Source organism: Egretta garzetta, unplaced genomic scaffold (assembly GCF_000687185.1).
Source record: "Egretta garzetta isolate BGI_Z169 unplaced genomic scaffold, ASM68718v1 scaffold179, whole genome shotgun sequence".
NCBI lineage: Eukaryota > Metazoa > Chordata > Aves > Pelecaniformes > Ardeidae > Egretta > Egretta garzetta.
Window position 1 is genome coordinate 3,305,135 of NW_009270001.1, and position 11,835 is coordinate 3,316,969.

Consider the following 11,835-nt stretch of genomic DNA (forward strand, 5'->3'; position numbering starts at 1 on the left):
GCCTCTTCTTGCAACAAAGGGAAATTGGTATTTTTCTAAATTCTTCTGAAAGCCAACCCGGCAGATGGTTCTTTCCATGCCGGGGAGGGAACAAAAAGAAAAACCTGCCAGGATACACATCACCGAGATGTGACAAAGATAGGCATGGCGGCTGGCCTCTGACCCAGGGATTTCACAGAGGCCTATTAAACCATGTGGCCAAGATGGACTGAGTCGACTTATATCTCCAGCATGCAGCTGCTGTACCCCACAGGCTCGTGCTAAATTTTATTGGCTTAAGTCAGGCCACATAGAATGAAAAATTACACGGTTTCTCTAAGTTTCCATCCCACCTTTTCAGTACGTTAGGACAATCTCCCACACCAACATCTTAGCAGGTGGAAGTGAAGTTCAGCGGCCAGATTCACAACAAAATAGTAAAAGGCTTATTTAGACAGTAATTAGCAATGGTCCTACTTCACTAAAGTCTTACATACACATCAGTAATATGAAGTCCTGCAGATGCAGAAAGCCAGGTCACTGTCAGTCCCTCTATTTCACCCAAATGCTTCAGGTTAGGGATCTGGCTGTCCATCACAAGCTGCCCTCCCTTGTCTTTAAAACCTCCTCTTCCGTCTAGATGATATCAAAGGCCAAATTCACTCTCTTTTCAAGGGTAGCCTGAGCAGACCCAAGGACTCCACATCTGAAGCACCCAAGTTGCCTCCAAGGATGAAGCATGACTTGGTTATGCACCACATCTTGCCAACCAAGGCACAGGAAGGGGCAAAGGATCTACTGCCCTCCCAAAGAGCTGCACCATGCTGGACAGATTCCTATGAAGCACTTTGACAGTTGCTGTCCCCAGGTGACTAATAGTAGCTCCTGTCCATGCCCAGAGTCAATGACCTAAGGACAGGCTGATCCCTCCCTATCACACTCTTCCTGATTCCTTTTGCGATCACTGTGCTGTAGTCACAGAAGAAACGAGGATTTTCCCCCACCTCTCCTTCAAATCAGGAATATAATTACAAGTAATGCAATGGAATTAAGACAAGAGAGAGAGAAAAGGCTGGAGGGAATTTGTCCTAATGGTAACATAAATTATTGAAGAAAAGTATCCCATGGAAAGCGAGAGGCTGTCTTTGGGAAGAGTGCTCAGCTGAGTGCTGGTGAACGCTATGTCAGACAACAAGCAGGATTAATTAATTGTCCCCACCTAACCTGCACATACATGGGGTGTAAGAAGTACAAGGTGTTGTCAATCCAGTACCAAGTTCCCAGTGGACCATGCAACAAAACAAGGGCCTTCAAGCTCCCTGCTAATACAGATTAGGCAGGATACTAATGTAAGGACTGTACCTACAGCTGAAAAGACTTTGGTGGGAGGCAGAAATGAGGACTGATCAAGCCCCTGTTAGTGCTGCTGCTCCCTAGTGGAAAAATACGTCTCTCAGCTCTATTTTTCTTAGTCTTATGGGTGAACTTTCATCAAATTAGCAACCGGGGAATATAGTAGCTAAAATTTTGATGTAGCTACCCAGGCCATCACAATTTTAGTATATACTGGGGCACAGGGGACACTACTGAAAAAAAGTCCATTTAGCAATTACAGTGTAGGCTCTACCTCGAAGGTATGAGGAAGCTATTTCCTACATATCCTCCTGTGAAACGCTGGCCAAGCACGTAACAGAAGTGGCTTCTCACGGAGGCACCAAGTGGGGAACCAGCAACATTGTCCCACGGTGAAGCAAGGGTGTGATCCGTGGTGACACATCTGAGGACCCACTGCTCAGCCCTCACCTGGTCAGACAGAGCCATCAGTGAGAAGAACAGGGCTGTGGCCTCTGGCTCATTTGCTTGTGACACTGCATTCTTCCCAAGAGTGTTGGGCAAGGCAAAATTACCCGCAAATCCTCTCCAGGCAGATTCTCATCTTTCAGCCGTGCGGATGGAGAGTTGCTCACACGAAGATACAACACTGCGAAGTGCTGAAATTCCTCAACGAACCACCCAGGTTTATAGCGGTAGAGTTGTTGTAACACTGATGTCAATAAAAGATATCATCTCTCTCTACAAACCTTGCCACCCAGGTGAAACAGAGAGCCATGAGAAACTGATGAGAAGATAATGAGTTCTCCAGTAAATATTCCTCATCTGATTCTTACCACATTTTAGGGCTTACAGACCGGAAGGGACAACTAAGGGCATCTAGATTGACTGATTGGATTCTGGCCCCAAAATTCCACCCCTCTCATTTCTGCATCAAGCCCTCACTCTTCTTTGAGATAAATTTTGTTTTTAAGCTAGCAGTGAAGATGCAGGAAATCAATAATTTTGAAACAAATTCACCAGTTTCAAGGACAAGTAGAAAAGGACTGGCTTCCAAATGGGCTGTGCACCCAGCGCTTGAAGATCAGGCCACCACCTGGGAGACTCAGTTGTATCATGGTTAAGCAACTCACAGCTCAGTGAAAAAGGCCCGAGTGTTACTCTGGACTACGACACGTTCCTTGAGTGAGTCACTTAATCGCATTAGTCCATTTCACATACTATACTAAGAGACAACATGGTTTCTTTTCTCCTTTTATTTCTACAGAGCCTGTGAACTTCTTGCAGGAGGACAGACTCTCCTGATGCCTTCATACAGGACCTGCCAACAGTAGACATTGATGTACAATAGGAACATGGGGCACCATCTTAAAAATAGCCTGGCAGAGACACCCTTAGTTCTGCAAGCACAGCTGCAGCTGACTGTCCATCTTCAACGACCATGTCCTCATCGTCAGCAATGCTATCTTCCACAGTGGCCACAGTCCAAGCCACATCTCAAATACGTAACCTCATTTCTGTAGTGAGACACTACAGCCCTTCCGCTGTCCCTTTCACTGCTAGCCCACAGCTCCAGAAAAGAAAAGAAAAAAAACCAAACAGGTAAGAACAAGATGTTTTGCTTGATACCACTCTGGAGAAGCAGAGTTTTTTCCAGGCTGGCCCTCCTACTTGGAAGCAGTGTACTGGTACTGGTGCATGCACCACGGCTTGAGAATCTCTCTCCTGATAGCAACTGCCTGCTGCTCGAAGCCCAAAAATAATCACGACGTAGAAATAGCACTTTGTGTCCTGAAATGAAGAAGCCAACAGCCATTGGTCTAATTCACATTAGAGGTCATGGCAAGAAATGGAAAATAACGCTCTTACAAAAACACAGCTAACTGGACTTGTCCTCGAGGGTCATGTATCACATGGAATCATTTTAAGGTTCAAGAGCTGGAAAAGTCTCAGCATTAAAAAACAAAACAATGCATGTTTACTCTGGATATTTTTAAACTGGTTTCCTAAGGAAATGAGGCTAACGTGATCACACCATGTTTTTGTGTATGTGAATGCACACACAAACTCCTTGCCTGCCTGCATGTTCCTCTCATTTCTTTTTTCTAATATTTTGACCAATTTTGATTAAAATGGACATAAGAACAGAAGTCTTGGAGATACAATATTCAAAAAAGCTTTGCTCAAATTGTTCTCTGGCTAGAAGGAAGGGACCCCTGAGGGGCTCCCAAAGAAGACTTGGCCAGCAAGTTAAGTCATCATAAGACACCAGAAAAGCAACACGAGAGGTGGTCAGAAGCCAACTTTTACAAGCTTCAGTGCTCTCAGAAAAAAATCAAGAAAATACAAGCTGAGGGCACCAGGTGAAGCCCCTCTTTCCATTTAGATGAACTCAAGATGAGTCCATCACACAGTCCCCCTGTCTAGTGAGGGGAATGTAGGCAGCAAGAAGCCCATCTGGGGATTAAGCATGCAAAGAATTAGACCTGACCTGAGAGGGGTTAGCTAGGTGTGCATGTGTGTGTGAAAAGTTATTGAGATAAAAAAGCTGAAGGTATCTGTGGTCAGGCAAGCCTGGAAGGAGAGGAGAAGGAGCGCTGCATGCAAAAGTTGATGCTGGAGGGATGTGAGTATGTGCATGAAGGACTGACACCCCTGCGCATCCCAAAACCTCTGCAAATGAAGACACAAGTAGTACAGAGGTTTGCAGCTCTGAATGCACACACCAGCACGTCATGTCTCCAGCACATCTCTGTTAGCCTGGAGGCTACAGTGCTTTCGAAAGACAACCAGCCTACACTGGCTCGGCCAAGCCATTACAAGGCTGCTGGGAGCAGCACCTTTTTTTCAAAAACACACCCGCCCTCCGGTGGCTGGGCAAAGCCATTACAAGGCTGCTGGGAGCAGCACCCATCCTCTCCCGTGGTTTGGTGGTGGGGACTGCGGGACCTCCAGCTGGATCCCCATCTTCCCTGCACTGGTCCCAGTTGCGTCCCCGGTTGCTTCCCTGCAGTGTCTCCTCAACCCCACAAAGACCACTGGGTTCGTTTTGTCATGGTTTGAGAAGAGAGGCACAGCACAAGCAAACAAGGAAATGTCACAGAAGGGCATCGAAACTCAGCCGTGGGAGTGACTGCTGCAAAACAAAACCTGTCCTCAGCACGGACAGCCTCCACAAGCACTGGTCATATGGCAGCTAATCAAATACAGTGAGTCTTCCTCATTTGTCACTCCACGTTAAGCAGTAAAAGCCTGCTTAGATTTCCCCATCCCATCCTTTCATTGCCATCCGTTTGCTTCTTTAAGAAATACTTCACTACATGCAGAAAAAGGGTCACAATTCTTTGGGAACGTCAGCTGGCTCAAGCAAAGCACTGAGCTGGAAAAGAAACTCTGCCTTATTCTTGTCACAAGATACCCATGACACAATGCAAGGCAGACACCACTCCAGCAGGTTTTGGAGAAGGAGAAGGAAGGGTAAGAGCCCCAATCCAGCCTTCCATGCTCTTCACAGGGAGGACTGAACCACCTTCAGGAGGCACCAGCCTCCTCCAGGTGACTATGTGGGGGGCCCAAGAGGACTCAGCTCCCAGTCTGGTGCCTCAGGTGCCTTCAAGGACCAAGACAAGCCTGGGCCTGAATGGCTCTCAGCTCATAGCAAAACTGGTGTCTTAAGCTCTGAAATTTTTACAAAGAAATTAATTCCTGCTCTCTTTCTGGGGGGAGCCAAAGGTAGTTGTAGTAGGAGGGTACCAAACTGTAGCTGTTTCATTTGTGTCTTCAACAATGTAGTAGAATGAAAAGCTACCCAAAAAGGAAGCTGGGATGAATATCAAAGAGCTGCCTTTGCGTAGCTTTGCAACTGTGCATGTGTGTAGAAAAACTGTAAAAAAAATGGGAGCCCCATACCTGTTAGAGCAGCTCTGAATTGGTCTCTCAGCTGCTCAAAAGCTAGTTTTGCCTTAAACACAGCTAGAAGGTTACTTCCCCACTGTGCTGGCACTTCTGGGACTCTACCACTGTTCCATAACCTGGGCACAGGCTAAGGTCTACACTGCTGGTGTGAGCTTCCACCAGCTGCCGCCACCAGCATCATTTATAACAACCTCTCAGCTAACCAAGAGTGGGGACAATACTGGCACAGAAACAGGTCCAGGCTGAAGGGGCTATGGAGGCTCCATTCTTTGTGAAAAAAAAAGAAAAAAAAAAAGAAAAAGAAGCTGTAAATCAAAGCCTGCCACTTCAAGGAGGTACCGCCACAAATGCACAAGGGCCTTCTCCTCCTTGCTAAGCCACGTGCAGCACAGGGAGCAAACATGTCAACTCCCTGAGCCATGTTTGGGATTGCAACAGGAAGAGCTGACTCAGAGGACATCTTACATGGGAATGCCCTTAGCAAAGAGGAATAAGCATGCACTATGAGCAATTGGATGATCATGCACACAAATCACCGGGGAGAAGAGTCTGACACAGGGGTAATCTGACAAGAGCTGCGGATGCACATGAGAACCTGCAGGGAAAGTGCAATGTGCAGCCAGTGACACAAAGAAGGGGGAAGGAGAGGGGGGAAGCATTCATGATCTTCTGGAAGAAGGAGGAGTGCATGTGAACGAGAGAGTCCTCGAGGAAAGGTGAGCTGCAGGAGAAAGTTGCGTGTGTGGGGCAGAGGAAAGGAAGACAACAAATTGAATTTCCAGGGGAAAAGCACTAGAACGGTTCCTGCCAGACAAATGGCAAATACCTACGGGAACTCAAGGGGAAAAAAATGTTGGAGGAAAAGCCAAGGACAGAGTTTCCTCTGACTGCACACAAGGAAGCTTTACTTCCAATTGACTTGCTGCCGCTTATCTCTCAGCAATAAAATGCATTCACCCATCCCAAGCTATCAAAAAACCCCAGTGCAATAATAATTACCAAAAAAGTAAGTTTACATCCCCCAAAGCAGGACATTATGCATATGATGGAAGCTCCAAAGAAACTTTTTCAGGCTATGCTTAAAGAAAGAAGGGGGTAGAAAATGAAGTGTTTGCAGACACAGGAAAATAGACAGAGCAGCAAATGCAGGGAGGGGGGGAAAAAGGTGAAATAAAACAAAACCAGGGATATACGGCTTATCTGGGGCTTGTTTAATGCTACATGACAAGCAGGGAATGCTGATGGATTCCTTTATTGCAATTTGGTGCCATACTTTCAGTGCCTTTCCAGACTGACAACATGTTTCCTTAGGCAAAGAAAAGGTACCTTTAGGGATGCTGCAGACATGGGACTCGAGCAGCCCTGCTGCAGGTGGGAGCACAGCGGCTGCAGGGCTTGCAAACATGCCAGCAGGACATCCTTTGGGCTCCTGGCTTTTTTCTTCCCTCCTTGGCCAATCAGACTAAATGAAATGGAGCCATTTGTGGGTTTAGAAGTGGCAAGGGTTCAGCTCACTCCATCCCCAAGCGCTGAAGGGTTGAAATAAGAGCAAATGCTTACAGAACGTTTGTACACTTTCCAATTGCTGCACGAGCGGCCACATGGACAGCCCAAACTACAATTCACCTTCTGACCAGTCCTGGGAAAGGGGTTAGGAAACTACCTTCACTCTTACTTTCAAGAAGGGGAAGCTGATGTGAAACTTGGCATGGTCATGACTTAAAAGAAACCCTGAAAGTGGTTGGGCTGCAGCCAAGCATTCAAGCTGGCAGAGCAGAGGTTCCCAACACTGATGCTCTCTCACCCCCTGCTTTCCTCCCTGCTTTGGGGCATCAGCAACTGTACCCAGCAAGATACTCTCCTGGATGCCCTGCTCTCCCATTCCTGATCGCATAACAACCCTGGGGCAATTGCTCACACAGAAAAGCAACATGAGTAAAGTATTTAATGTATGTTTATATTTTTTAATATAGCGTAGCAGCTGGAATCAAAGGGGGAAAGAAAAACTGGGCTTCAGCACATGAGAAGCGTGGATCTCCACAGAACCCCCTTCTAATCACCACCACTCCCTGGACCACGGCTTTAGAAATCAGGCACTAGCCACTATTGCCTAATTAGCAGAGCAGTGGAAAGCTTAGGAACAGGCATATCTTCTTCCTCCCTAAGTGGCCACTGAATAAATGCTATATCCCCCGTTCACAGCCTCTTTTTAGATTGCTGGCATTACCAGTCCTTTGCGTACCCACATGCTGTTACTTAAATTGCTTCCATGTTTTCATTACTTGCCCTCTGTGCTCTGTGTATTGAAACTCCTGCAAGAATGCTGAAGTGGTATTTCAAAGCACTGGGGACCACTGGAGATGTGGCTGAAATTATTATGCAACAAACTTAAGTGATTTTTCAAGCCCTGATAGAGTTTGCTCCTCCCCAGGGGGAAAGGTAAATCCAGGTGCTACTCCATGAGGTACAGGACATGGCTCCCGCCCACTGGAGACACAAGCATGGCACCTGCAGCTCAGGTTATGCTCAGCGCTCCATCCTTACACACCGGTCTGTGAGGCCCATATATATGCCCTGCATCCATAAGCAAGGTGGTAAACTCAGATAATGATGCCACTCCCGTGAGCAAGGGTAATGTGTACACCAGGGCAAACTCTCCAGGCAAAAATCCACTGAGGACAGTGGAGTGATGCCAGCTGAAGATCTGCCCTGCTGGTTTAAATGCATTGTTCCCTGCTGCTGCTGGTAGCTGCGTTTCTGGAGTTTGTGCTGATTAAAGCAACAGGCAATCCAACAGCCTAACTCTGAAATATCAAAAACGCCAGAATCATTTAAATGTGACAAGAACTTTTTTTGTTTAAACCACTACTGCAGCTGTGATCAGTTCTGCATGCAGAGGTACCTGCATGCTCCTCTGTTCCAGGGAAACCCCCAGGTGGACCAGACAGCTTCAGCTCCATTCAAGTTTCAGCTTGCTGTTTCCTCCTAACTATCTTTCGCAAAAAATTTCCATGACTGTCGTGAGACACACACATTGGCCATGAAAGCAATCATGCTGCCAGCACTGCAACCCTTCTCCTACCAATTTCCAACCTCCCTCTCCTGTAGTGCCTTTCATCACCCCTTGATAGGGGATGCTTGCAGCCAAGGCCTGATCCTGCAACCCACCAGCTCAGAGGCAGTCATGGGCAAAATCCCTTCAGCCGCATAGAAGCAGGATATTTACCATCCTGGGGGTGCAAGCTGCAGGTCTCCGGGCATCAAACCCCCTGAGACCTCAGCACTGAGGTCCTCCAGATCCCTGCTGGGGACTTCTCTGCCGCATCCCCAGCTCAGCAGCTGCTGTGCAGCAGCCGTTGGGTGTTATGCTAATGGATGCGCCGGTGCAGCAGCCCTCTCCCCATCTGCTCAGACCATCCACCTGCTGGGGTTTTTGGTTTGTTTTTTGGTTTGTTTTTTTTTTTTTTTCTTTGTTTTGTTTTAATGGCTAGATTAGGCCAGCGCTGTCCCAAAGTGCTTCCAGCCTGTGCACAGGGTGTGAACACAGCACCGGCCAGCTCGGACCTCACTGCACAAGTGTGAGCTGGATGCAGCCACGTTTGGGCCATGATCCACTTCTTCCAAACCCCTTATCATTCTGCAATGAAAGTCTCGCTCTCAGCATAAACACACTACAAGGTGCTTTTTGTTGTTGGGGTTGGGTATTTTTCCACATTGTTTCCTTATAGTTAACTCTATTTATTTAACCTTTTTGGATGGCCACATGGAGGAATGAACATGCCTTCCATACCTGTCTGACGGGGTGATAACTAGAAATGAAAGCTCCGATTTCTAAGCAGTCATACTGTCCATGGCCCATGTGTGGTAGGCAGTGGTTTGCAAGTCTTTTTTTTTCTCTCCCTGCATGGCCATGGAGGGATTGCTTGTGACACCTTTGCTGTCACTGAGCATGGTCTCACACAACCACTAATTCCCCTGAGACCCCTACAACTATTCAGGGAGGAAAAGGGAGCAGAAATAAGACATTGCTCAGTGCTAAGAAGACAGCCCATCCTTCTTGATAGGTGGGAAAATGTCTTCTCAGTGTATTACTGGGCCAAACCTTTTCTGTGCTAAAAAGACCTATTTTTTTTCATGCATATGGAGTATGCCATTTTGCAGGATTCTAAGAAAAAAAGTGTCCTTGATTTTTTGTTGCGTTTTTTTCAAGTTCAGCTTCCAAGAGAAGTACTCTCAGAGTGAGCAATGTTAATCTCCCTGGGCTCTGCCTTGAGCCAGTGGGAAATGTTCCAGTGGGTGCTTCAAAAAGTGATTTAGAGTTACCAGATTTTTTGGTTTAAGTCAGTCTGCTGAGGAGACTGTCTCCAGGGACAGTCTCTGGCAGTTAGCCTCCTCAAGGCTTAAAGTAGCCCTGTGAGCATAAGGTACGAGAGAAGCAGGGACCTTCTGCACAGCAAAGGATCCAAGCAGCATAAGCAGGAAAACCAAGTCACCCCTGAGTCCTAATCAGTGGATGTCTACATCCTAGATGAATTTGTCCAGGTTTTGGAGATGCTCACGAGTCTTTCATCAACTCTGGTTTCCCATCTTTCATCAACTCTGGTTTCCCATCTGAACCCATCATGATGCCCACATGTTGCTAAGGAAAGCAGAGGTGAAGTATTTGTACTGTGATAAAGCCTCAGCCCGACCAAAGCTCCTTTGTCTAACGCCTAGGACAGAAAACACCACTGCACCCAAAATAACATGAGCAGTCACCAGCTGTCCCTGCCCCCACCAGTGCTGCTTAAAACACTTGAAGTAAATTGGTTTTAAAGACTAAGTGTAGGGCACATTACTGAAAAATCAAGCCAAGAGCAAAACAAAAGCGTACTCCTGAAAACAGCTCATACAAAGACAGAATTTTCTTTTTTTCCCTTCCCTCTTCCTCTCCTTGACTAAATGAAAAAAAAAAAAGATCAATTTTACCCAAACTTAAAAGTACCAAAGATTTCTCTCCAGAAGGGTATTTCAAGAAAATGATACGCATCTGGAAGAAAATTAGACTTATAATGGAAGTATTTTCTGAAGCATAACTACAGTGTTGCTAGCACAATGCTGTAATCAAGAATAATGGAGCCCTTCACCCAGTATACAAGAATGGATTCAATTGTTTGCTGTGCACATACCTGTATTTTAAAAATGTAGTCAAAAGCTTTAACTGCCAAAAGGCTTGAGTATTAGCACTCAGACACAAAGCAGTTTAGAAGTGAGCTCCTTCATTTATCACTCATGCAATGATTAATCTCAAATCTCAGTTACGCACAAAAATAGAAGAGGCCCGGCTGAACTTTTGATCCCTTCTGAATTGGTTCCTCTGAAGGATAGTTCAAGATCATCCCTGAAGGGCAGGATGATACCCGCTCTGTATTACCTCCTCCATGGCCAAGCCGGGCTTCGCAGACCTTGCAAAGGTTATGCCTCGGACACAAACTGTTTGAACAGGCTTAATCCTACCCCATCCCTCTGCTTTCAAGAGAAAGGGGAAATATGGGAAAGGACAGGACTTACCTTCTTTTTGGAGTGTGATCTGTCTTCCTCTTTAGCTGCTTTGCTGTTTTTCCCAGCTCTGGAAAGCTTCTGCTCCCCAGACTGCTTGATGGTGATTTTGATCTCAGGAGGGCAAATATAGTTCTCCAAGTTCTTTGGGGGCTTCTTAGCTCTCTTGGTGGTCTGGATCTTTAGTTTTAAACTCCCCTCCGTGAAGTTAGCCTCCTTGATGGAAAACTCCTGCTCCTCCAGGCCGTCTCCTGCCACCCATTTCTCGCTGTCTGCGTTGGAAGTGGAATCCACGTCTCTCCCAGAACCCAATTCATCCTCTTCTTCAGGCTCCAGCCTCTCGCCGCTCACTGGGATCCCTTTCCCCGAGCCCGCTGCAGCCAGCATCGTCTCCCCCGTGCAGCTGGAGGCAGGTGGAGGCTTTGCGGCGGTGACAGTGGTGGGCAGAAAGTCTGCCTCGCTCCCCCTTTGCCGGGAGCTGCCCAAAGCCTCCCTGGGCTCCATAGCAAGACTGCAACGCCCTGGAGTTTTATCAGAGGGAAGGAGAGCTCAGGAGGGGATGAGGAGAGCAAGGGCAAGTACTATCCCGGGGAATGAATGGTAACTCTGCCGAACTCAATGACCCGATTGCCCAGAGGCTGCAAGGAGCTCAGAAGCGACCAAATCTGCCACTGTCAAAAGAAAAGAAAAGAAAAAAAAAAAGGAAGTTAGCATGCATACATGTAGCAAACACAAGTGTGGAGATGACTGAAACAGGGCATGCCTGGGCTTCCCCTGCCACATCTCAAGGGTCTTCCCTGAAGCAAAATGGGAACAAAGGCTGGCCAGCATTTCTGAGGGCTCAATATGGTATTGCAAACCAAGAAATGACAGCCATGTGTATTGCTAAATTAATGAAAATGGATATATATATAAAACCAAAATGGCGTATCAATACGAACACTGTCAACTCTGGACTTGGGAAATAAATGAGGGGGCAACCAGCTCTCCACACCCATGAACCCCCTTGTTACTTCAAAGTGCTTGCTGACCCTTTTTAGAGGGGGGGGGGGAAAAAAAAAAAAAAAAAAA

At 46.8% G+C, this 11,835-nt stretch overlaps 1 protein-coding gene across 1 annotated transcript in view; it reads right to left on the reverse strand.

Annotated features, from left to right (window-relative positions):
• Nucleotides 1–11,268, reverse strand: part of SETBP1 (SET binding protein 1) — a 261,896-nt gene extending 250,628 nt beyond the window's left edge. The window contains exon 1 of the mRNA XM_009647701.2: nt 10,773–11,268. Within this exon, the coding sequence (XP_009645996.1) occupies nt 10,773–11,268 (496 nt within the window). The remainder of the gene's footprint in view (nt 1–10,772) is intronic.
• Between the last annotated feature and the right edge of the window lie 567 nt (nt 11,269–11,835).